The following is a 24999-nucleotide window of genomic DNA, read 5'->3' as shown; positions in this document are numbered from 1 at the left end:
ATGAGTACATAGAGCCGTTCCATATGAAACAAAACATGTTAAGTTACAAAGGCCAGCCTAAACCATACCATGCCCAGAAGTAGACAAAAACAAAGGCAACATAGCCCAAAAAACAAGGGCGCTATTATAGAATGAAGAAAATGTCATTCAATTATAACAAAATAAAATAATGAATTTTAGTAGTTTGCACAGGACAGGAATCAGACCCCTGCCGGAGTCTGCGCTAGTGGGTCACGGTTAAGTATGTGTAATTAAATGAACAGTATATATTATAATGTATCCTATAATCACTTGATTTGTGTTGACTGTGACCTGATCTAATTTACTGTGTGGATTATGAGTGGTTTCTGATTCTGTTGGTCAAGGCTTTCTTTTTTCAACCAGTATATATTTATATGTGTACTCTCAATAACACGAGGAACACCCTTTCAGAGCACACACACACACACACACACACACACACACACTCATGGAATCTAAACACATGTAGACCATTATCATAAAGTATTGACTGTCAGATTAACATAAAATGGTGCACACACACACTCACGCACACAAGCTCACATACCCACACACACACACACACACACAAATAAAAGGAAAAAGTTCACTGTTTATTCATTTCAAATCAATTACAAACTGTGTACATCTGAATCAGTATCACGCTGCACAAAATCCTCACTGAAGATTTAATAATAGTTTGTAATTATGCAAATTGAGTGAACATTAAAACAAAATATTCCACTGAGAAATTATCAACAAGAAAAAGTCACAAATGTGAATGTGTTAGAAAATCAATTCACAAACAGCGACCATGAAAAAAACCCCGCAATAAAACAAAGACTGCAAATGTTTACAAGAAAATAAACGATCTCTTGTGTGATTGAACTAGCACTTCAGAAATTGAGACTTCATTGTATTAAAAAAATCACAGCTCATCTCAATTATTACAGTAAGAAACACATTCTCCACAGGAAGTCATGTCCCTTTTAGTGTGTAGTTTCACACACGAACACAAATAAAAGAGCAATTACAACATGCACAAAAAATCCTAAGAGACGTGGTTATCAAGAAGAAGGGCTGGGATCAGGTGCCTGAGTCTCTGAAGCCGTTGCTGTGGCATTGCCTGTAGTTGCTCCATCGTCTGTCTGTGATGGGGGGTCCCCATTTCCCTTCATGCGTTTTTTGGCACGCGTTTCGGCCAGAACTTCTTCGATGGTGCGCTTATCTCGCTTGTTATCTGCCGACACTGGACATAGAAGAAAAAGATGTTCTCACCATGTATTATAATCATAATATGTGCTGTAAGACAAAATGTTCTGTAAAATGAACGAATCGAGGGTGCCGAGTCGAATCGAGTGCACAGAATGTAAGAATACAATACAGACAAGCCGCATGCAGCAAAATAAGGCCAAATGAATACGCTTAATAGCCAAAAAAAGTGTAAGACGAGACAGAGCGTAAACCTGACAAGATGGCGTGGAGAGCCTTGGCCAAAGGAATGATTCAGCGCTTACAGCTTTTAGAGGCGTTTGATTGGCTGAGAGCGGATCGGGGCAAGACTGCTCGTCTTTTCACTGTTAGCCGTGCGAAATTTGGCCAAGCAGAGCAAACCGATAGGCCTAGTTTGCATCATTTTGACATGGTACAGTATATGACACCAAACTGCTTTTACAAAAACAACAGACTCCTACTACACGTCTACTCACCAAAGCCATAATTCCTGTTGGTGGCAGTAGATATGGCGTCATCCTTACACACTCTGTCTTCACCGATCAGATGGCGGTACTTGTCCCGGTAGTTGCTGGCAGGCGTCATCTTCTTCTTCTGCATAGCACTGGCCTCTGCTGATAAACGTTCCTCCTCCTGAAAACCCAGATCAGAACACTCTCACACTCTGTCTTCTTGTCACAGCCCAGCTGACTGTACAGGACTGTGTCAGGGCTGAGACTGAAAACTCTGCAGTCAAAAAGCATCTCTGTCAATGAAACATCTCTGTCAGTGAAACACCTTGGTCATGAATGATCCCTTGGAACCTGAAAAAGAAAACAAGCTGGAAGAGAAAATCAGGCGCAGGTACAGGAGTACTCATGCACACAAACCCATGGCATGCTTCGGGCACTGACTAATGTTTTTGATTTTTCACCCAAAACCACAAACCATATAATTCTTTTCTTTCTTTCCAATTCAAGGCGTGCATAACCAGAAGCAGGTAGGTCACCTGTCCTGAGCACAAAAAGACCCCCCCACACACACACTCACTCCCCAAAAAACAAACAAACAAAACAGTTACAAGCATACAATATCAAAAATGTTCAATTTTCTTGAAAATATACATCATGTCAACTGACCACCAATGCAGGAAATTAGACAGGAAGAGATGACAGAAAAAAAAACAGACACAAAAACTGTGACAGAAAAGGGGAAATTTTGGATACAGAAGTCCGGTATATGGCAAACAGGTGGTGGGGCCAGGGGTGTATGTGACAAGAAAAGAACTGACACTAAACACACACAGAAACCAACATCAAATGAGATAGTATAATAGCAATAACAGAGACAGATTCATGACAGCTTAGAAAATTTGCCAATAAAAATGACCTGTTGCAACACTACTTTTTAAGAAATGGATGAAGCAAAAACTGTCCAACCTATAACACATAACCCCTCAAAAACATCACCTTGAGTCTTGCCATCTCCTTTGCCTTTTCAGGGTCCCATTCCTCTCCTCTTCTGTACGCCAGCAGCTCTTCATCAGAGGGAGCAAACTCCTACAAACACAATCGGCATTGGTTTGTTATGCAACAACACTTTTCATCATTAATGATGAAGAACACTGTCATTAGGAAAGCTCTGGATCTGCACAAACTGACAGAGGAAATGTTGGCACTGACGCTTTCTCTTCTTTTTTTTTCTTTGCTTTTTTTTTCTTATTGATAAATCATCACTATGCACAATCATATGTCACTAAGAAAATTAGCAAAGATTAAGATCAAAGTAAACAAGTTTGCTTGTTCCTTCATCAAAAGATAGACACTGACATCAGCCACAGATTAATCAATTTTTTTGTCGAAACTGTGTCCAAACTTAACATGTGAACAGTAAGTGAAATTTATACACTAACTGCACAGCACATACACATGGGTACTGTTAGCTTTGACCACAATATGATTTTGTATCATAAAAGATTGATATATCTATGTAATGCACTATGCTAAACCATGGCAAGCTATGGATAGCGTGTTTGCTCCATCAGGCTCAAAGTTGTTGATTCTGTGAATGTTGTCTTTTCTAACACAGAATGTTGCTTCCTCTCATTGAAAGAAACAAATTTCTTCTTCAAGCTGATCTGCTTTGTTTTCCCTTTCCTGATGTGACCACTAGCACTGAATGGTGGATGTTCATTGGAAATAGTTTACAACAACGACAAAAACTGTTCAGTCTTGAGCATACATGATTACAGAACATATTCACCTACACAAGTAACACACAACAGAGTAGCTACTAGAATTGAAACCTTGCCCTTCTGGTAGCAAACTAGTTCTAAAGTAAATGAATCTATTTTGCCCACAATATGTTTTTCTCCACTGAAAACAACAGATCCAGCAAGGGTCATCTTCTTTCAGTACTTTTCCAACCCTAACACACACACACGCAGACACGCACACACACACACACAATCAACCCTTAGCTTCATAAAGAACTGAAAGATTTTTGTCTACCGAAAGAGGAAAGTAAAATGGTAATGTCTTCCTTACCTTCTTCCACACCATGACATAGCGGTCCTCCTCTTCATGGCCGAAGGAAAATGATGCCAGACCAGCCACATCTGCTACCTCATGTCTGAACACATGTAACAAGACTCACAATATACTGATTATATATGCAGAGAGAGAGGGAGAGATATCAATCAATTACAACAAATGTCAAATGCAAATTATCCCTGCCTCCAAAGAAAGCTTGCAGCATACATTTGTTTTATGTTTGCATCCAGTTTTCGGAGTTTTTAAAGCAAAAGCCTTAAATCTTCAAACAAACAAAATTCAAAGTTATAAAAAATATATATAATGCTCAGCAGTCTCATCTGATTTGGTGTAGTGTCCACCAACATTTTGATATTCATTTTGCAAAACAGCACAGTAAATATTATAATATCTCCAACAACTGACAGTGAAATCTGAAAACATCTCAGTCCCACAAAAGAATAAGGATGCTGTGTCAGTGTGTGAAAATACACACAAACCACACACACATGCTTACACACACACACACACACACACACACACACACACACACACCAGTTACCTTCACTAAAGACAGTAATTTGATAAAGAAAGTTTAAAAACTAACTCACACAATAGACCGAAACATCTTCTCCATCGTCTCAAATTTGTACTTTTGCTGATCTCCATTTTTGATGAATTCATGTATTCGTTTCTGAATCTGAAAGCAAATGAAAGAACCAACCAAACACACATAAAAATAGCATATAATAATTATAATCTACCAAAAAGTATTACACTGTCATTATTTTCTACTGTATGGCTACAAATCATATTCTAGTTTTAAATACAATTCTTTGGATCAATTCATAATTTGCCATGTTACATAATCATGTCATATGATGTAGCAAGTCACATTGTAGCCAGTAACTACAAATTAATGTGGTTGTATGTGTGTGTGTGTATGTGTGCATGTACATGCGTATGAACTGTATGTATGTGATGTTTTTACTACTCTAGCCAAATTTTAATCTGGTTTCCAATAATACAGTATCGTAAAATGTGACTTGTATGTTGAATGCAAAGTAAGGTGAGATCATTACCTTTTCACGGAAGTCTGTTAATTTTTTCTTCTCTGCTTCTTTCTGTTTTTCTATTAGCTTCCTTTGAGCTGCACAGTACAACACAAAAATACAACAATCTGAAAAAACAAAAACAAAAACAACAAAACATCAATCCAAGTAAAAAAAAGCAAGATGATTAAGAACATTGTGCAGATAATTCATACATAATTAAAGAAATTATAAAGACTGATATGACTCAATTATTCACAAAATCAAAATCAAATTTTGGCTCACGAATCTATTATCTTTGAAACAAAGATGAAAACTCCACAAAATTTCAGTTGATCTTGGAGCCAGAAAATAAACAAAACACATCTCAAGACATTTGAAATATCAGTCAAGACCATCAATACTAAATTACTTTTTTCAAGATCTTTTAAACACTGTAGAAAATATCTTAACTCATATGAATATGACTGAAACCACAGACGCCCAAACCTTTAACACAAACTAAGTCAGTAAGTAGAACACCAAATCTATCAAGAGTAGTGTCACAGACACTAGAACTAAGATACAAGTTTCTATGCTTTGGTAGAGAAACAGATAACTTCATGACACAGTTGTGCTTCCAGTGTGATAAACTACTTGAAAACAGAATGGTTGTGCCAAGTTTTTGTTTGCTTGTTAAATAAAAATCATAATGTAATGATATTTAACTGGGGACCGAATCATATGAATAAAGATACACACAGTCCATTTCCAACTGCAAACTATCCTCAAGACTCATCTGTTTAAAACTGCCTTAATTGATCTCCTGACCCTTGTGACAGTGCAGGTGTGTGCTTGTTTCTGTTTTCTGTGCGTGTTGTTCAGGAGTTGTGTGGAGGGAGGGGAGGGAGAGTGGGATTAATTTTTGGGTGTTGTAGTTGGATTGAGCATTGTAATTTGTATGGGCGTTGTGACATACTTGACTGGTTTGGGGTGTTCAGATTGGTTTTTGGGTGTTGTGGGCTGGTTTTGGGTACTGCAATGCTGGGTATTGTAAATGAGATCGCATCATTTGGGTGTTAGGATGTTTGCTGAACGTGATGTTTTTGTGTGTGCCCATGTATAGATTAACTTTAGTGTTTGGTCTTATGTTTGTGCAGGGTTATATATATATAGAAAGAGTTGTCATACTGGTGTTTGAATGCATGTTTTGCACATTAATTTTTAAGTTGTGTAGTGCGGTCAGGCATGTTGCGCATAGAGGGGCAATGTATGCATTATTATCTGTATTACTATTACTATTATCATTATCATTTTATGTGTGTGTGAAAGCATACATGTATGCTTGTATAATGAGAAAGAGAGAGTTTGCTGTCTAAAATGGACCAACCTGTATGTTTTCACAGATGATATAAAGCTGGTCAAAAGCATTTGGATCAAAATTATCTGATTAGGTGTTACTATGCATTAAATTAACTTATTATTATTATTATTAATTTAAATAAGACAATGTGGACGCCTTCTGTCATAAAATTTGTTCATATCCACAAATCAAGCTTCTCAATTCTGATGGTTCGCCATACAATAAAACATCAGGCACTAGTCTACAGCTGCAAAATAATTTCTTTTGATTCACACATGGGCTGAACACAGTAGCCTGATGATGTTAATCATAAACTAGAAATTAGAAATGATGTAAGCATAACTTTAGTAACTGCTTGGTGGTAAAAAGTGTGTGAATGTGCGCAAGTGTGTGTATGTAAACAGTAGTATCGATCGAGTCATCTGTGCACGAACATGGTAGTTAATACAGGTCCCTAAAAATTCTGGATTTTATAACAGGAAATTATCGAATTCCACTGAGTGACTGATGTCTCATATCTAATACCATCACATCGCGTTTATAACATTTTACAAAGGAAGTAGATCTGCGCATTTCATGTTCTTGAGGTCAACTGGTATCACTATCAGTTCAGGACATCGAACACTTCAAAGAGAACACTCATCATCATGTACTATGAATATACTTTTGGCCTTCAATAACAAACTCCAACAATTACCCTGTGCTTTTTTTCTCTCAGCATCCCCAATACTAGGGGGCTTCTCCATGGAACCAAGGATTGAGCCCAACAAATCCATGCTTATTCAGGAAAGGAGTCTAACAAAGCGGAGTAACTCTCATATACTTCGTAAAATCTGATAAAATGGCTGGGGTTGTGTTTAGTGTCTTAATGTAGAAAATGAGCGAAACCTTCCTTCTCTTCCTTTCATGGAAATAGGTCCTCAATCCCGAACGGTTTACGGAACAAAACAAAAACAAAGCAATAGCTTTTTTTCTCATCTTAAAAAGCATAGGTTTGACAGACAGGTGTGTGTGTGATTGAATGCATGCTAATGTTGAATTCTTATTATTGTGTGTGATTTTGCATGTTCTCAGTCAGGTGACAAGTACTGACCAATTCAGTAGTTGCGCACAATAATTTATTATTATGGTTCAGTATGAGATATGTTGAAAACGTGATCTTCAGCAGAACAGCTCTTTTTTGTCTTAAAAAAATTAAGTATTAGTTCTAACCTTTAACCTGGACAGGCTTTTGCGTAAAAGTCTCGAACGTCAGTGACATAAACATGACCGGCTACACAGAATGTTACCTCTGTATTCTGGCTCTCTTTTGTTTTTTCTTTCTTTTCTTTTTTAAGCAATCAAACATGGAATAGAGTTTTTGAAATAACTTTAAAATAAAAAAAAGAATAGAAAGAAAAAATATAATCTGATAAGTGATTCGTGTAGTGGTTAGTATTACGCGGCACTTCCCGGAGTAACTTTTTTTTCTTTTTTCTTTTTTTAATTCTTTCTCCATCTAAGTCCTTTTCACTGTAGTAGTCTTAATATCTTTTCTCTGTTTCACGTTTAATTAGTCCTTGTCTCTCATATGTCTGTCTCCGTCACTTTGTCAGTTCCCCCTTCGCTCAGTCTACTCAGTCTTGTCTCCGTCCGGCCCTGACTCGGCCCGAGTGCCAGTGTCGTGCCGGGACGTCTCGCTTGCTCACTGAGCTTCTCCGTCTCCGCCCCCCATATGTGTGTCTCTTGATCTCGATCTCTTCCGGCCATATCTGTACCCACAGTCTGTGTTCCTCGTTCTCTTTCTCTTTGTCTCCGTTTTCAACTGGTACAGTTTTTTCACTGCCTCCGAGGTTTTCTTATACATGGTTCTGGTGTGCTCTCTTGTCTTGTCCAGATTAGATTACTGTAACTCACTCCTCATTGGTTATCCTAGATACTTAATACAAAAACTCCAGAAAGTTCAAAATGCAGGAGCAAGATTAATATTTAGAACCAAAAAGACTGACAATATCACTCATCTACTGCGTTCTCTCCACTGGTTACCAATTTCTGCCCGCACTTCAGTACAAACGGTTGCAATTCTCACCGGCCTCAGTTCAACTCCATTCTGGGTGCTGCTCCTCAGTACTGATCTGAGAGAATCACCAGTTGATTCAAACCTACACACCCCGTCGACAACTCAGCCGGCCGGATCATTTTCCCCGTGTTAAAACCCGATCTTTCGGTAATTCTTTCTTTTCTTATTCAGCTCCATATGTCTGGAACAGTTTACCTCACGATCTTCGCCACTCTCCTTCATTTCAATCTTTCAAAACTGGTCTGAAAACACAACTTTTTGAAAACGCCTATCCATAGACCTTCCATACCTTTTCAGTTATAAGCGGGCCGTGCAAACTCTCTCTCTTTCGTCAGGTTGTGTGTGTGTGTGTGTGTGTGTGTGTGTGTGTGTGTGTGTGATTATGTAATACGCGTCGATCGTCTCTGAGTCTGTTTTGTATGATTGTGCGCTAAATCATTCATTTTCTTCTTCTTTCTTTTGTGAGTTAATCAGTCAGTGCGCGCGCGCGTGTGTGTGTGTTTGATGTTCAGCCGGTTATTGTTAAGTGCTATGAGCTCTCTTTAAGGGAGTAGATGAAGCCGGCTCAACAAACGTCCATTACTACTATTATTATTGTTAATATTATTTGTCTCCCCGGCCTTTCCCCCCAGCGTCTCCCTAGTTCCCGTCTAGCTCTGCCTTCCGTGTATGTCTATCCTTGTTTTCCCTGTCTGCCTCCCGCCTCTTTTTCTCCCTTTATTCACTTTTTTTGGTCAGATGTGCACGTGCATAAGAGCCGGCGACCGATTTATATCATTTTTCACATTTGGGCCGGGGCATCAGTCGAGTCCAGGAATCGAACCCACAACGTTGTGGCCGTTCCGTCAGGTGACTGCGCCGAGCTCAGTCCGCGGCCCCAGCGCCGCTCAACTGGTGACCAACTCACTGAGCCACGCAGACGGTACAAGCAAAAAAAGAATGAACTGTGCTCAAAACTTGCATTCACTGACAGGCGACGCTTACGGTGGTACCTTGTTGAAACAACTAATTCATGGTGATCGAAGGGCAGTTAACGAGGTGGTAGTGTCGATTAGATCAAGTCACTTATACAGCAAACAAATTAGGCTAGGTGCCCTAACACAACGAGGAAAGCACAATTTTGTCCAGTCCGAGGCTATGTCCTGTCGTTAATCGATTACAATGGCTAGAATGGCCCCAATGAAATTATTCACTTGAACTGAATCCAGCCAACCACGTCCACTGACACCGGCCATCTATATCAGCTGCTTAGCTACCACTGAAACACCGGGTCCTTTAGGCATGAACTTTCGTGGTTCTGAAAGACGATTCGGAGATCTTGCCGACAGTAAGTGATTGAGTTTTCATTCCGAATTAAAAAGCTAAGAGGAGGGCAGTGTAGGCTAAATGGTCAGAGAAATGTTGTTTTGCATGAGAAAATAACCTTTTCTCTGTTTACCCGATTCAACTACAATGTGTCAGAAGTGACGACAAAGGCAAACAAACGTTGCTGATAAAGTACTGTAGGCCTCTATCAGTATGAAAGGAGAACAATTATAAGAGTGCTGGTGAGATCCCCATGCTGTGAATCCACAGACCGACTGCAGTGCACATACCCGGGGCTGTTTGCGTTCCAAAGGCCACTATGTGCTGCCGTCCAAGATCGAATGACTGAGGTAGAATTTTTTTTTTAAAGAAGAAAAAAGATGAATAGGTAATAAAATGATAATAATAGCTTACCGAGCACAGAATCTTATGCAGAGACAAATCAAAGCTCTCTAACACCCGACATTCTTTCCAAGAACCATCCCGGAATGGAACAACTTGCCCACTGAAGCCGCCACTGCGCCATCTCTGGCAGCCTCCCGGGCCAGGGTGGCAAACTTCTGACCAGCTCCAAACAACAGCAAACTACCTCCTCACCACCCACACCCCCTCCCCACAAATCCTCCTAATCTTGTTAAACTTAAAACTAATTAAAACAGCCCACTCGGAACCACCCTCCGGAAAAGAATTTGTGTAGCAGATTCATCGACAAGTCGATGTTGGCTACCCATCCAAAAGAAGAAGAAGAAGAAGACTTTCTGAATCAACTGAAGTTCAAAGATAAGACTTACAAATACACGTGGCGAGAAGGTTCAGCCGGTAGAAAAAGTACAGACGGAAACTCGGAGGGAAGAGAGTGGGGGGTTTATTTGGAAAGATGTATACACGTTTTTGAGGTCCGCAGAGTTGAAAGAGCTGAGTGCAAGGATTTGATTTTTTTTTTTTTTTTTTTTTTAATTCTTCGTATTCCCCTATTTTTCATGGCAATATATATTCCTTCCAACGGCTGTTGACACTGACATACTAAGATAATTAAACGCTAACTGGGCTCTCTGATCTTAAATTTGATGGTTTTCACTTTCAGCTTATGTTCAGTAACTCCCGAATGACTTCTTTTTTCTTTTTTTTCTTTTTTTTTTTCAATTTAAAAAAGTGCTCTTCTTCAAGTTCAAAGTTGGATTGATATTACCATCGAACAAATAAGACACATAATTCATTCCTCAGTAACCACCACACCCACCAAACCCAACCCCGCACCCCCAAATTGCAAAGTCAGTAGTGTCCATCAAAATGGAAACACACAGACAGTGAAACGTGAGAGAATGGCAATGAAAGGCAGCAGGGGAAGAAATAACCCTCTTTAACTCTCTCCATACGAACGGCGAAAGAGACGACGTTAACAGCGTTTCGCCCCAATTACCATCATCAAAATATTGCAAGCGGAAGGCTCTTACACTGAAGAGGTGAATGTTGACAAAGAATACCACAATTCTGACGACGGAAGCTAAAGGTTGGGTCATTCAGACACCCACTCGACATCCGAGGGGTCTGTGTAGAGGAGAAGAGAGGACTGGCCGTACTGAGTGAGTTAAAAAGAATGTGCACACGTTCCCCAGTTCCCGCTTCAAAATTCTCACGATCGTGCACACACTCAGACTAGTTTGTATGTCTGTTGCATGTTGTTGTTTGTTTTTGTTTGTTTGTTTGTGGGGTTTTTTGTTGGTGTTTTTTTGTTTTTCTTTCTTTCTTTCCTTTTTTGTTGATGAAAATATCATTGTTAATTAAAATGACATTAAAAAAAAAGTATCATTGTTAATTAAAATGACATAAAAAAAGAAGATTTTTTTTAAAATCTACATTCCTTGCATATAAATATGACAGTTGCTGGTTGACGAACTGAATTAAAAACACATTTTCAGAAAGAGCTATGTCCTCAGTAATGTGTTTCAGGTATCTCAAGGAGGCTTCAGTGATTGCATTCAGATAAATACATAATGTGCTACACCACATCTGCCAGGCAGATGCCTGACCAGCAACATAACCCAACACGCTAGTCTGGCCTTGAGAGCACGCATGAATATTTGTGTACCTACCAGAGTGGATATCTTCAGTACAGAAGACAACACTTATGTTGCGCCCATGCTTGTGTGTGAAAGTTTTTTGTTATGTTTGTTTGTGTGTGACTGTGCGCGTGTGAGTGTGTGTGTGAGTGTGTGTGTGTGTGTGTGTGTGTGTGTGTGTGTGTGTGTCCGACCCAGTGTGTGTGTGTGTGTGTGCGCGCACGCGCGCAGAGTGTGTCCTCTGTCTCTGGACCAGACTCAGTGGTATTTCTTGACAGGTCCTCTTCTCAAAGCCATTGCAGGTGTAGTATGGAACACCTCAGTAGTCCACGTGGGAACTGAAGGTACTCAAAAGAATAATCAGGTGGAACATACCTGCACAAGAACATGATACGCTTAACAAAGACTACCCGTACCCCAGATACGATTAGTACTAGTCATCACCACATGTCAACTGGGTTTCAACTATTTGTGTACAGACCATTTCAATCTTCTTTCTTTTCTTTTTTTTTTCTTTTTTACCGTTCCGCCTGGCCGGGATTTAAACTCATACTAGTAAAAGTCAGATTGCTAACTCACCGCTCTTATCTATTCCACCACCCACCTGCCTGACTGAACTGAGTAGCCAAAACAAACAACTATATTATAACACTGATGACCATCAGTCGAGTGAACTCAAACCCGGGGTGCACTAAACAAAAAGAAGAAATCGAAAAACTTTACGTGGAAAGAAACATGACGGGGCAAAAAGACAAAACAAAACAAAAACAAACAAAAAAAGAACACCAAACAAACAAACAAACAAAAAGACACTGAAAAAGAAATGGAACACGAAGACATGGCGAGATCGTACTGTGCGTTTGTGGGTGTGTATGTTTATGTGCGCGTGAGTGCGTGCTGAGGCGTTCTGTTCTGGGAGTGCTCGATAAAAGTTCCGTGCGAGGGACGGAAGGCCAGCCGGCGTTAGATGAAGTTGGAATCCGTCCAGGCCTCGATGACTCGTCTAAATTAAGGCTGCTCAATGGGGAGTCGGTAGAGGAGGCAGAGGAGGGAAGGGCATTCCAGATACGGATAGCTGAGGGGAAGAAGGAGCTGATGCCTGTAGACACTGACGCCTATGTCATCAGCCTTGAGAGCCCATCTTATTCTGACTGCATTACTTGGAGAAGATTCTCCACCTCAGTTTGGGTTCACTGACTCCGTAAGTGGTACAATTCTGCATACGCTGAATCCGAGAAAAGGCACCAGCGAACACCACTGACAAGTATCTCTGCCGCCGTGCCGCCGGCAATACTGGGTCTCCTCTGGTGTGTGACCCGATACTGATGATCGACCTAACCTTAATAGCTTTCTGTTGACGTAAAGGACTGCGGATCATGGCAAGTGAGCCTGCGTATGACTAGTTTGGTTGATTTTGTAGGGATAATGCCACAGAACAAAGGCACCCCAAACAACGAAAACAACTTGGAAACAAACAAAACAACAGCAACAGCAGCAAACAACTACTGTATTTTAGTAGTAGTAGTAGTAGTGTAAGGACCGGCATTTGACTGCCTAGGCCTCAGTCACGGCGCGGCCTTCTCTTTTTTATGTCCCCTTCAATATCGGTCTCCTTTTATTTGTGGGATACATATGTTTTCTTTTACACGTTCTGTAAATCGCTCGTCAGAGTCAATAAATTTTTCTTTTAAATTGATGTTCGTGTCAAGGAGATTTTTTTTTACACGTTCTGTAAATCGCTCGTCAGAGTCAATAAATTTTTCTTTTAAATTGATGTTCATGTCAAGGAGATTTTTTTAACACATTAGTATTTTGTCAGTGCAAGTTTAATTTCGATTGGTAGTGCATTCCATATTTGTGCAATTCTATTAGCTAATGAATTTTTCCTTAGGTTAGTATTACAGTTAGCCCTTGCTACTGGTACCATGTAACCCAGTACTACCTGCCGCATGTGAAGTCTCCCAACGACGGACCAGGCGGAGAAGGAAACCATTCCCAACGGCTGTGAAGGCGGAAAAGGATGACCAAAGGGCATGGGGAGCTCTTATCCTTGGCTGGAAGTCCTCCTAGGAGACGGAACTCCGAAGAAAAAACCTGCACCTGCCGAGGCCGTTTTGCATATGGCAGTATCTGCACCTGTGGGACTGTGAGCGTCGGTAGGCGAGAGAGTGCCGGGAAGGGACAGCACAACTCCTCTTCACAAAAAAAAAAAAGAAAAAAAAAGAAGTCACCTGTGATGGTCAGGCAACCAGGCTTCGCTTCCTGAGAAACTGATGCCCTTGACCGCTCTCGCTGGAGGATGCTGTGCTCTAGTGGCATAAAGAAGTTTGAAAACAAGAGAACGCTGGCCAACTCTTGGCATCAGAGATCTTTTCCCACCCCTCTTGCGGCCAATCAGTGGCAGCCTCTGTGCGTGTGTGTATGTGTGTGTTTGTGTGTCTGTGTGGGTCTGTGTGTTCGTGTGCGTGCGCGAGGGTGTAAGTGTACACAAGTGTCAGGAGAGTTCTGTGCACGTGCGCGCGCGCGTGTGTGTGTGTGGGGGGGGGGGGCATGGGGGCGGGAGGGGGGGCTGGGGGTGGGGGGGTAGAGGATGAGGTATGTGTGTGTATGTATGCATGCCTAAACTGTGGGAGCAACGGAATATTGGAACGTGCGGGAGTGCATAAAAATTATATATATATTTGTATTTGTATATTATGTGTGTGTGGTTGGGGGTGGGGGGTATGGGCGTATGTGTGTGTGCTTGTACAAGTGTGTGTGTGTGTGTGTGTGTGTGTGTGTGTGGTGGAAGCTGCGATACGTAGCCTAGAAATGAGTGTGTGGTGGAGGGGGGGGGGGAGTAGAGGTGGTGCAGGGTAATGTGTGTGTGTGTGTGTGTGTGTGTGTGTGTGTGTGTGTTTTATCTTCAGTTTAACGTCTATTCACTATAAGTGTTTTTAGACGGAAAGGAGTAAAGAAGTGGATAAAGGAAAGGGAATGCATATGAATATTAGTGTAAAAAAAGTATTCATGTTATGTATCAGAGGAAAAGTATATTATAAGAAAAAGGTCTAAAGAGATTGTGGTGTGTATTGAATGTGGTGTCATGGGAAGGAGAATATGTATATGCATATCAACAAGTATTAACCTACAACAATGTAAATATAAATAACAACATTAATTATAACACAGGAAAAGTATATTATAAGAAAAAGGTCTAAAGAGATTGTGGTGTGTATTGAATGTGGTGTCATGGGAAGGAGAATATGTATATGCATATCAACAAGTATTAACCTACAACAATGTAAATATAAATAACAACATTAATTATAACACATCAAAGGAGGATACCAACTGGACTGGAGTTTAAATTTTCCGAAAACATTCTAAGCAATGAATAATCATTCAAAATCTTTTCAATGGCTAATCAGTGAAATATTGGAAGAAAAGTCATCAACTACATTTTTAGGAATTAACTGTCTTATGCTCGGACAATGAATGAGTAGATGACTTACAGTTATTTGCTTACCGCATATACATTTTATATTTTTAGAAAATTTTGTACGAAAGGCATTTAAACGAATTCTATACATTAGACTTGTAATTTGTCTTGAATGTGCTGCTGGTGTCAAATTTAGAAAATGTTTGGGATTATCTGCATTCTTTGTGTTTACACAACATTGGTAATATTGATTATTTGAATCTATAAGTAGTTTCTTAAATCGATTTCTAGATACATTTTCTATACAACTAATGTATTCATGTAGATCTAACTGGATGTGAAGTTGTATTGCGCCTTCGAAATTACGTGCTGCTCTTCTAGCTGCTTGGTCTACCCACTCATTTGAAGATATTCCACAGTGCGAAGGTACCCAACAGAAGGTTATTTTAATGCCCTGTTTTGTCAGTTGGTGAATAATATGTTTTATTTCCATTGTCATCTCAATTCGCTTCTTTGAATTTGGAGATTCTATAGTTTGTAATACTGACTTCGAGTCTACACATAATAGAATTTCACTGACAGTTTTCGGAATGTCTGAAATATAATTTAAGACCATAAGTATGGCTGTAAGTTCAGCTGTGAAAATGTGTGTGTGTGTGTGTGTGTGTGTGTGTGTGTGTGTGTGTGCTGGGGCTCATGAACGTTTATGTGTATTTGATTGTGCTTTCATATCTGTGAAACTGCATGTCAGTTTGGTGCATATCTGTTATGCATATATGTGTGTATGTGTGAATGCGTGTCTGCATGTTTTACATTTATTTGCTTATTTATCATCATTGTTGTCTTATTTATTTATTTATTTTATTCATTTTGTACGCTTATAGTTTACTTCATCAAGTTTTTGCGCCTTATAAATATTATCATTAGTAGTAGTAGTTCTTTTTTTCTTTTTTTTAAAATGTATTTATCTATTATTTATTTATTTATTTATTTACTTATTTCTGTTTATTTTATTTTATTTCATCTATTTTTTATGATTTTTTAAAATATTTTTATAAAAACAATTTTCACTTATTTTATTTTATTTATTTATTTATTATTATCTTCTTTCTTTTTTTTCCTCTCAAGGCCTGACTAAGTGAGTTGGGTTACGCTGCTGATCATGCATCTGCTTGGCAGATGTGGTGTAGCGGATATGGATTTGTCCGAACGCAGTGACGCCTTCTTGAGCTACTGATACTGATACAGTTCTTAAGAAACGCTTTATTCGGTACAGCCTTGTAATGGAAAGCCATGTCTGTTAAGGATTATCTCCGAAAACACACACACACACACACACACACACACACACACACACACACACACACCGAAGATAAAACACATACACACACAATCTGTTGCATTGTTTCCTGTCCCCACATTTTCCCTCAACCCATAGCATGTGCGGTTTTGTGGTTACCGAGAATTCCGGATAAAAGACATAGCCCAAACTTGGAAGAAGAAATAAGAGCTACTTCTCGTACTCTCGGTGAATTTGAAAAAAGAAAAATAAATAAAACTGCTATTGATTCAGATGAGACTAAAGAATTGACTACGTTCAACACAGACGTTATTTCAATTATTGTATGAGACACCAAGACGACCATTTTGGTTGCTGCGGAAGTGTTGTATTCCCTTGAAGGGCAAGATGGTGGTAATGAGTCTGCTGCGCCCGGCCTTTGGCCAGTGCGCTCGGGCTGTACTGCTCCGTGGCAGTGTCGTGGCAAGTAGACCACCAACAACAGGTTAATTGTTTTAAACTGATTTTTAAACGTAGTTTTTGTAAGTGCTTCTTTCATTTTAATTTTTAAGTAACTTCTGGTTTTAAGGGTCAAACAAAAACATGACCTCAAATGGCCCATGGCATTTTACATTGCTAAAAAATTGAAGTAAACAAATTTTCTCTCTCTCAGGTTCTTTTTTTCTGGTACAGTTACGCACAATCTCTCTATCTATCTCTGGTACAGTTACGCACAATCTCTCTCTCTCTCTCTCTCTCTCTCTCTCTCTCTCTCTCTCTCTCACACACACACACACACACACACACACACACACATTCACTGGAGCATTCACACACACACACACACACACACACATTTGCACCACACTCTTAAGTCTAAAAGACTGTCAAATTATGTTCATGAAAAATATTCTGTACACACCATGGCATAATGAACCACTTTATTTCTTCTCTGTAGTGTCTTCACACTTTTCAAACCAACTTTATGTTTATCCAATAGATTTACCCATGATCAAAATCATTTCCCCAACACAGCTGCTTTCAAGGTTCCTGTTCCTCTGTCTGTCTGAATTTTCTGATGCAGAGCTGCCTTTCCAGCCCCACCCCATCCACCCCTCGTCCACTCTATTGTATCTTCAGTTCTTTCTCACAAACTTCTCCTTTTACCATTTTTAGTACTTTATCTCTTCACCTAAAGTCAAACCAAAAATCACAAGATGCGTATATATACTTAAAACATACAGTACATAACACACAGATTTGTTATGATCCAAAAGCATATCAAGAAAAGAAAAAAAAGGAAAATGTCCATGAACTCCACAAAGCTTAAAAGTGTCGTTTGAGTGAATGGGAGTGTTACACTGATGTAAGGAAAACAATGATAAGGTCTTAGAATTTTGATTAACAGTCTGGTATAGAATCAGAAAATTCTAGCTGGATATTTTTGTTTGACTTTGGATCAAATATTTATTTGTTGTGTAAGAAAAAGTCATTGGTTTGATCTGGCTATAATAATAGTGATTATTGTGTCTCCAGGGCTGGGTTGTACAAGCGATCTTAGTGTTAACTTAGCTGTAAGAATTTTCTAAACTCTGCAGAATCAGGGTAGACTCAGAAAAGGTTTTCCTGTTAAACAAAGTGCTTATATTATAAGACTGCTTATGCAAGGTCTTTGAAAAGGTCCTTATGTAATTTGTATTCCAGAAAAGCTATAGACAGAATCAATAAGTTTCAGTTCTTCAAAGAGGCATCACTGAGTTTGGACAAATCCATACGCTTCACCATTTCTGCTAGGCAGATGTCTGACCAGCAAATGTCTAACATACTTGGTCAGGCCTTAACTCACTCAGTACGGCCAGTCCTCTCTTCTCCTCTACACAGACCCCTCGGATGTCCAGTGGGTGTCTGAATGACACAACCTTTAGCTTCCGTCGTCAGAATTGTGGTATTCTTTGTCAACATTCACCTCTTCAGTATAAGAGCCTTCCGCTTGCAATATTTTGATGATGGTAATTGGGGTGAAACGCTGTTAACGTCGTCTCTTTCGCCGTTCGTATGGAGTGAGTTAAGTGCATATAAATATATATATTTCTGTACCTGTCAGAGTGGGTTTCTTCAGCAGAATTTTGCCAGAGGACAACACTATCAGTGACTATGGATTCTTTTTCAGTGTGCCAAGTGTATGCTGCACACAGGACCTTGGTTTATTGTCTCATCTGAATGACTGGATGCTTGGTGTTTGATTTTCCAGTCAAACTTGGGAGAAAGGGCGAGACTGGGATTCAAACCTGGACTTTTGCAGACACTGTATTGGGAGACAAGCGTCTTAACCTTCCTGCCACCTTCATTCTCGAAGTAAAAGTAAATATCTATGTGATGCAATGTAGATTGACAAAAAATTATATATGTAACACTAACACTAATGATATTTTCATTACAGTATTGTTTGCTTTGAGTATGAGTGTCACAGAATGCTTTACAATTTAAAAACCCCGAAGTCAAAATGGTGCTTGCCTGCTTTTTATATATATGTACATATTCTGTTTTCACAGTAGTTTTACGTCAGATGGGCAGCCATAACCAGATGCAAGTTGTGCCATCAGGTTTTGAGTGGGCACGTTGGAAGGATAGCTTGGTAAGTTCATACTTTGTTTCCTGTAACAACATTGTTTTGATTGGAATGCTCCTGATTGTACCAGGATATTAGTTTGTATCCATGGATGAATGCAGTTTGTATCCATGGATGAATGCACTTTGCAGAATATATTAGATATTGCTTGTATGTGTGTGTGTGTGAAAGAGTTGAATAGTTGGAAAAAAAATGTTTCTTTCATCATAATCATGTTTAAAATGGCATCCACACAACTTTCTATTCCCTTCCCTCCCCTTCTCACCCATTTTTCTCCTTCAGAAGACACAATAACCTCCATAATTTATTATTATACATCATTAAACATGGTGATTACACTACAGTAGTGATGAGATAGACAGTTTCAATATGTATGTTTGTTTATCAGTTGCATAGTCAGGGATTGTTTTATATTATCTCCAGACAATCCAGTTGTTAAATTGAACACAGCATAAGTGTCGATTGCCATGGAAATATCAGAAGAGAAAAACTCACTCTCCATTTATGCTTTACCATCAGGTTGTGTGTCTGTGTCCAACCCTGTTCAGTGGAAAAGTCCTGCTCCTGATTAATTTGTGTTAGTGTCATATAGAGTTTTCAAGAGATAATTTACAAACATTTGAAAAAGTCTTCATTTTGTATTTAATGTGTTGGATAAATGATCTGATAAATTAAATTCCCTTGAAAAACACCTACAGGGTACACTAAACATTTTTATTAACTATTTGAAAATTGGATTCAGGCTAGAAAATATTTGTCATCATCTATTGGAGAAATATGAACAGTTGTGTTTAGCATGGCAGTTATATATGCCCATGATTACTTAAGTAATCAGTTGATGATTAGGGGGTGGGAAAAAAATGCATTGCAATGCATTGTGTAGTGACATGTTTCATTTGTGTGATAATGTATGTGCCCTGATTAAGAGTGATTTGTAGATTTCATACACAGCAAGATTCATCCAGTTTTAGACGAAAACAAAAACATACACTTTGACTTGTGACTTTTATTCTGTAGGATGCTTAACACTATAACAGACCGTATTAGTTGATGATTATGTAAGTTCTGTTTTGTAATTGATGTTATCTATGTATTCATAATGTTACTTTTGCACTCTTGATGTGATTTGTGCATTCTAATTCTTCTAATCAAAGCATGTTGTTTATAGCCCAGCCAACCACTAAGGCCATATACAGGCTGATGTGCATTCTTCAAGTTTTCCAGGTGTTTTCTTGTATTTTCAATGTTATCTGTGTATTTTGTTTCTTAACCCTTTTACTTCTGGAACTATTTGTGATTTTTGCAAAATAATCGCCAACCTCTAAAAAAAAAAAAAAAAAAAATCACAAAAATTAAAATGATGCTCAAAAGTATGTAAAACAAACATTTTCTGGAAAGAAAATGAATGAAAAATATATATTTAGTTATCATGAGTTCAGTATTGGCAGGATGACATAACTCACACTCCGGAAAAGATAGCCCAGATTATTTTTAAGGAAAAAATCACAAATGACACTTTGATGAGATAATTAAGGTTTGTTTATTTTATGGGTGGAAATGGTGCTGAAGTACTAGCAAATGTATCAGACACAACAACAAGTGTGATTATGTTCTTTCCTCCACTATCATGTTGTTGAAAACATATACACAATACATAAACACTCGCAGTCACATACACCCACACACACACACCCTCCCACCCAAACACTATTACACAATATTACAACACAGAAGCTCACTGTAAATATTTTGGCTTGAGGCCTTCATCTGGAGGATTCATTGTAAATCAAAACCCCCAAATTAGAGTTTCAAGCTGAGATATTGGGTTTTTCTAAACCCACTTATAACACGACTCAGCCCTCTTCTTGTTGATGAACCTTGTAGCATGTAATCATCAGAAGAATAAGAATCACTCCAGCTGATCAGCAACATTACTTTCTTTTTCTGTCATGTTTTATTAGTTGCTATTGTTGACGTTTTTTTTTTAAAATAAACAAAATTCCAGCCACCTCTTCTGTACCGTACGTCCTGACAGCCATGTTGACAGGCTTAACAGCTTTTGCTTTACAAAATGCTAAAAAACACATCAGAACTGAGCCAAAACTTGCTGAGATATTGCTTTGAACATGCATCACTGATCAAGGCATTCATTGTTTGCTATGAAGTGTTTGCAAATGAGTGGCTGGATGGTTGATAATGCAGTTACCCCTAAACTGCGGATATATCAACAGTTTGAAGCTTAAAAAAAAAAAATATATATATATATATATATATGTTTTAAAAAACGAAACAACCTCCCTTAAATATTATAATGTATTTGAATTATAAATGATTTTTTTTCACAGCACTTTTACCTGTTCCTTGGCTTTGCTCCAATGGGGCTGTTGATTCTCTACTGCAACCTGTTCATTGGTGAGAAGATTTTATATGTTTATTTATTTGTCCATTTAAAGAGTGGTTGCTCCTTTTTACTGGCCAAATTTACTTAATCGTGTATTTGTAGGCTGCAGCTTCACCTTCATTCATGTATATTATCGTTTTTCCATGCTAGTTGAAATGCAGTTGTCACTTAAGCAAAAAGCAGTCTTGTTTCTCTCTTTCTGGCTCCCTGTCTTTTTGTTTCATAGGAGAAAATAAACATTTGCAGTCGTGTTCTTGGTTTATTATATTATTGTTTCACAGAAACACGAGAGAGGCAGAGCATAGGCATCTGGAGTTTATACATTGTGTATGTGACAAAAAGCACAGACTTTATTAAACAGAACCATTTTTTATTAGCACAGTTGAAGCAGCTTTACACAATACTAGCAGTCTGATTATATATTTGCTTGTATTCTGCAGGCCAAGCAGAGCTTGCAGATATCCCTGAAGATTATGAACCAATGCCTTGGGAGTATTACAAGGTTAGTATTGAGTGTCTGCATGTGTGCATAAATCTGTCAGTGTCAACCTTCAGCATGTACAGATATGTGAAGAGTGAGAGTTAGGTTTTTAAAAAAAGAAAGTGTACACACACTAGTTGTATGAGTTTTACTCCTGCTTTTTGTATTGCATACAGTGTCTTCAGCACTGTGATGATGGACACAATCACCAGGGTTGATCATAGACATGTGTTCCAGTTACTTGGTGTAGTCTGGTTTGCTGATACTTTGTGTGTCTCATATGATTTTTGTCCTGTAATATGAGGAACTGATATTATCAGATACATGGTCCTTCAGTTCAGCCACTTCTCTTTTGTTTGTATTTGTTGCAGAGGTAGGTTAACTGAAAACGCTGGGTGTCTTTATTGACACAGATGTCTGGGACTGACCGCATGATGTGCTTTGGAAAATATCTTTTCGACAATATGCTCCAATTAGCAACTATCCAAAAAAAATCCTTCATGTCCTTTTGTTGAAGCTTTTTCTGTGTGCATTTCTGCCAGTCATTGATACATTTGGTATCAACGGCACTGTTCTAAACTGGTTCAAATCTTATCTCACTGACCGATTCCAGTCTGTCATTGTTGATCATTTCCAATCTGAACCCGTTAAAATCGAACATGGAGTCCCACAGGGATCTGTTTCAGGCCCAGTGCTCTTCACACTGTACACTGCTCCTCTAGCTGAAATTATCAACTGCCATAATATCAGTCATCATTCTTATGCTGATGACACTCAACTCCAGAAGAGTGACACCCCTGAAAAATTGTTGTCGCTCTTGCAAGAAACATCCAACTGCTTCCTGGACATTCAAAACTGGGTGACTCAAAATAAGTTACAATTGAACGCAGACAAAACTGAAGCAATGATCATAGGAACTAAACAAAAACTGTCTTCCATCAGTTGACACAATCAAACTTGGCAGTACATCCGTCCCTCTTTCCACGTCAGTCAGGAACCTCGGTGTTGTCCTTGACAATACACTGTCCATGCAAAAATTTATCAGTCAGACATGTCAATCCTGCTACTGTCAACTGCGGCGCATCAGTGCTGTCCGGAAATATCAGTCCACTGACGCAACATCTAGACTTGTCGTTTCTCTCATTCTCTCTTGCCTTGACTACTGTAACTCTCTATTATCTGGTCTGCCTGTTTCATCCATTCAGTCCCTTCAGCGCATACAAAACTCTGCTGCCTGACTCGTCCTCAGAAAGAAAAGATCTGAGCACATCACTCCTCTTTTGCAACATCTCCACTGGCTTCCTGTCTCACACCGAATAAAGTACAAGATCAGCACTCTATGTTATAGATGCATTCACAAAACTAGTTGACCTTCCTTTCTCTGCGGCTGCCTTCACCTCTACACTCCATCTTGCTCACTACGATTGGCTTCGGATCCACTCTGTTTACGCATACCCAGATTCAAACACTCGACTGTTGGCCACCGTTCTTTCTCTGTCTCTAGACCTTGCGATTGGAATGAACTTCCTCTTTCGCTTCATCAAGTCTCCACACTCAGCTCTTTCAAGTCTGGCCTTAAAACCCACCTCTTCCCAAAATAGCCTCCATTGCCTGCCCTTCCCTTTAGTTTCTACAGTTTTAGAGTTATGCATGCGTGTGAATGACTTTGATTTGTCTCTGCACAAGATCCAACGCTATATAAATACCATTATTATTATTATTACTGTATCAGTACAGACTTACAATTTATATATTAAAATCACCATGGTGTAAAAGAACATAGGTCAGGTAGCTAGATTTCAGTAATTATAATTTTAATGCTCTTTTAGCCATGGAGTATAGATTATTGTTTCATTCATTGAAATAATTTGATTCACGTCATATGCAGTTAGAAATAAAAGATGGTCTGAGTATTTAAAGCTTCTTTTTATATCAGTCACAGTAACATCTCCAGCATAGTAGTCTGAATTGATTACCACATTACAATGATGAGCATGAACATTGTATTAAGAACCAGGCCACTGATTATTATAAACAGTTTTTTTACAAGGCATTTTTTTTTCTTTTTTTGTAGTGTTCAGAGGCATCATTAAGTCCTAAGTAAACATTAAGACTGGCAGGATGACACACTTAAATACTGATGAGTACATTTTCAAACACATGCACACACCATTATTAATGTTTGGTCTGTCTTGTAACAGGGACCTATCGAACGCTGGTTTGCCCGCTACATTTATGAATACCCCGAGAAGCGATACGAAAGAACCCTGCACGTGCTGTGGGAAGAGAGTGAGAAACGGAAGATCAGGTAACATGTTTTTGTGAAAGACAAAATATAAGTTTTTTGATATGTATATGTTCAAAATAATTCTTAGTAACCCAACATAGGAGTTTACAGCCTCAGTTGTGGCTACCTGTCATGCTTTTTGGGGAGAGAAAGCATGGGGAACTCGAGGAGTTTTTGCCATTTTGAAGCTTTGATGAAAGGCTTCAAATGTAGATTGCATTGTATTGTATACTTTCTTGTCAAAACCATGTTGTGCGTGTGAAATATATATTGCATTTCTTTCATTTGTGCAAAATGCATGTAGCTTTAACTTTTCTTCTTCTCATTCGTCTGATGGAAACTCACAGTCACACAGCTTTTACAGAACCTGTTTACCTTAACCAAACATGTTAGGTCTAGTGGAGGGGAAGAAAACTGTTTTCGTTTGAAATTGTATATTTAAAATTATATACGATGAGACTATTGGAACGGATGGAATTGTTACACACAGACATCACCCTAATGGATACGAACCACTTGATTTGATTTGTTCTCTGCAGGAAGCTGGAGAAGCAAGTGAAGGTGCTGATGCACGACCGACAGGACTACAAGGGCTGGTACTACACCCCTGTCGACAAGTGGCGCATCGAACAGGCCGAAAAGGCACAGAGGCACTGGCAGGACGACGCCACCGGTACCCGTATACCGTAGCTGTGTGCCGCTGTTGTTTCAGAGCTTTGAGACTGTCACACTGATCCTGTGTAGACTTTGTTTCGAATGATTGAGTGAAATCTTCATGCTGGAAGTACATGGCATGACCATAGTAGTTTTGTTTGTGAGAATATTATTAAACATTTGAGAAGATTTTATTGATTTTTGTGGTGTGTCCAGTCACTGACTTGCCACTCTGATCATCAGTTGATACAATGCTACACCTAATTATTAGAATACAGCTGCATAT

The 24999-nt window shown here is 39.0% G+C and overlaps 2 protein-coding genes across 2 annotated transcripts; one reads left to right on the top strand and one right to left on the bottom strand.

Annotated features, from left to right (window-relative positions):
- Positions 1-593: 593 nt before the first annotated feature.
- LOC143287366 (sperm-associated antigen 7 homolog) lies at positions 594-6975 on the bottom strand. The gene is made up of 7 exons (XM_076595333.1): positions 6835-6975; positions 4826-4893; positions 4355-4443; positions 3759-3843; positions 2682-2771; positions 1710-1866; positions 594-1249 (listed from the first exon to the last, which is right to left on the bottom strand). The coding sequence occupies exons 1-7, from the start codon at positions 6911-6913 to the stop codon at positions 1068-1070; spliced, it is 750 nt and encodes a 249-aa protein (XP_076451448.1). The 5' UTR covers positions 6914-6975; the 3' UTR covers positions 594-1067.
- A 9635-nt stretch (positions 6976-16610) lies between these two features.
- Positions 16611-24903, top strand: LOC143287664 (NADH dehydrogenase [ubiquinone] 1 beta subcomplex subunit 5, mitochondrial-like). Its single transcript, XM_076595827.1, has 6 exons — positions 16611-16766; positions 18814-18896; positions 21236-21302; positions 21732-21793; positions 23974-24080; positions 24599-24903. The coding sequence occupies exons 1-6, from the start codon at positions 16670-16672 to the stop codon at positions 24747-24749; spliced, it is 567 nt and encodes a 188-aa protein (XP_076451942.1). The 5' UTR covers positions 16611-16669; the 3' UTR covers positions 24750-24903.
- Positions 24904-24999: the final 96 nt, after the last annotated feature.

Source organism: Babylonia areolata, chromosome 11 (assembly GCF_041734735.1).
Source record: "Babylonia areolata isolate BAREFJ2019XMU chromosome 11, ASM4173473v1, whole genome shotgun sequence".
Taxonomy (NCBI): domain Eukaryota; kingdom Metazoa; phylum Mollusca; class Gastropoda; order Neogastropoda; family Buccinidae; genus Babylonia; species Babylonia areolata.
Note: the sequence above shows the minus strand (reverse complement) of the source record. Positions and strands in the feature narration are given on the sequence as shown.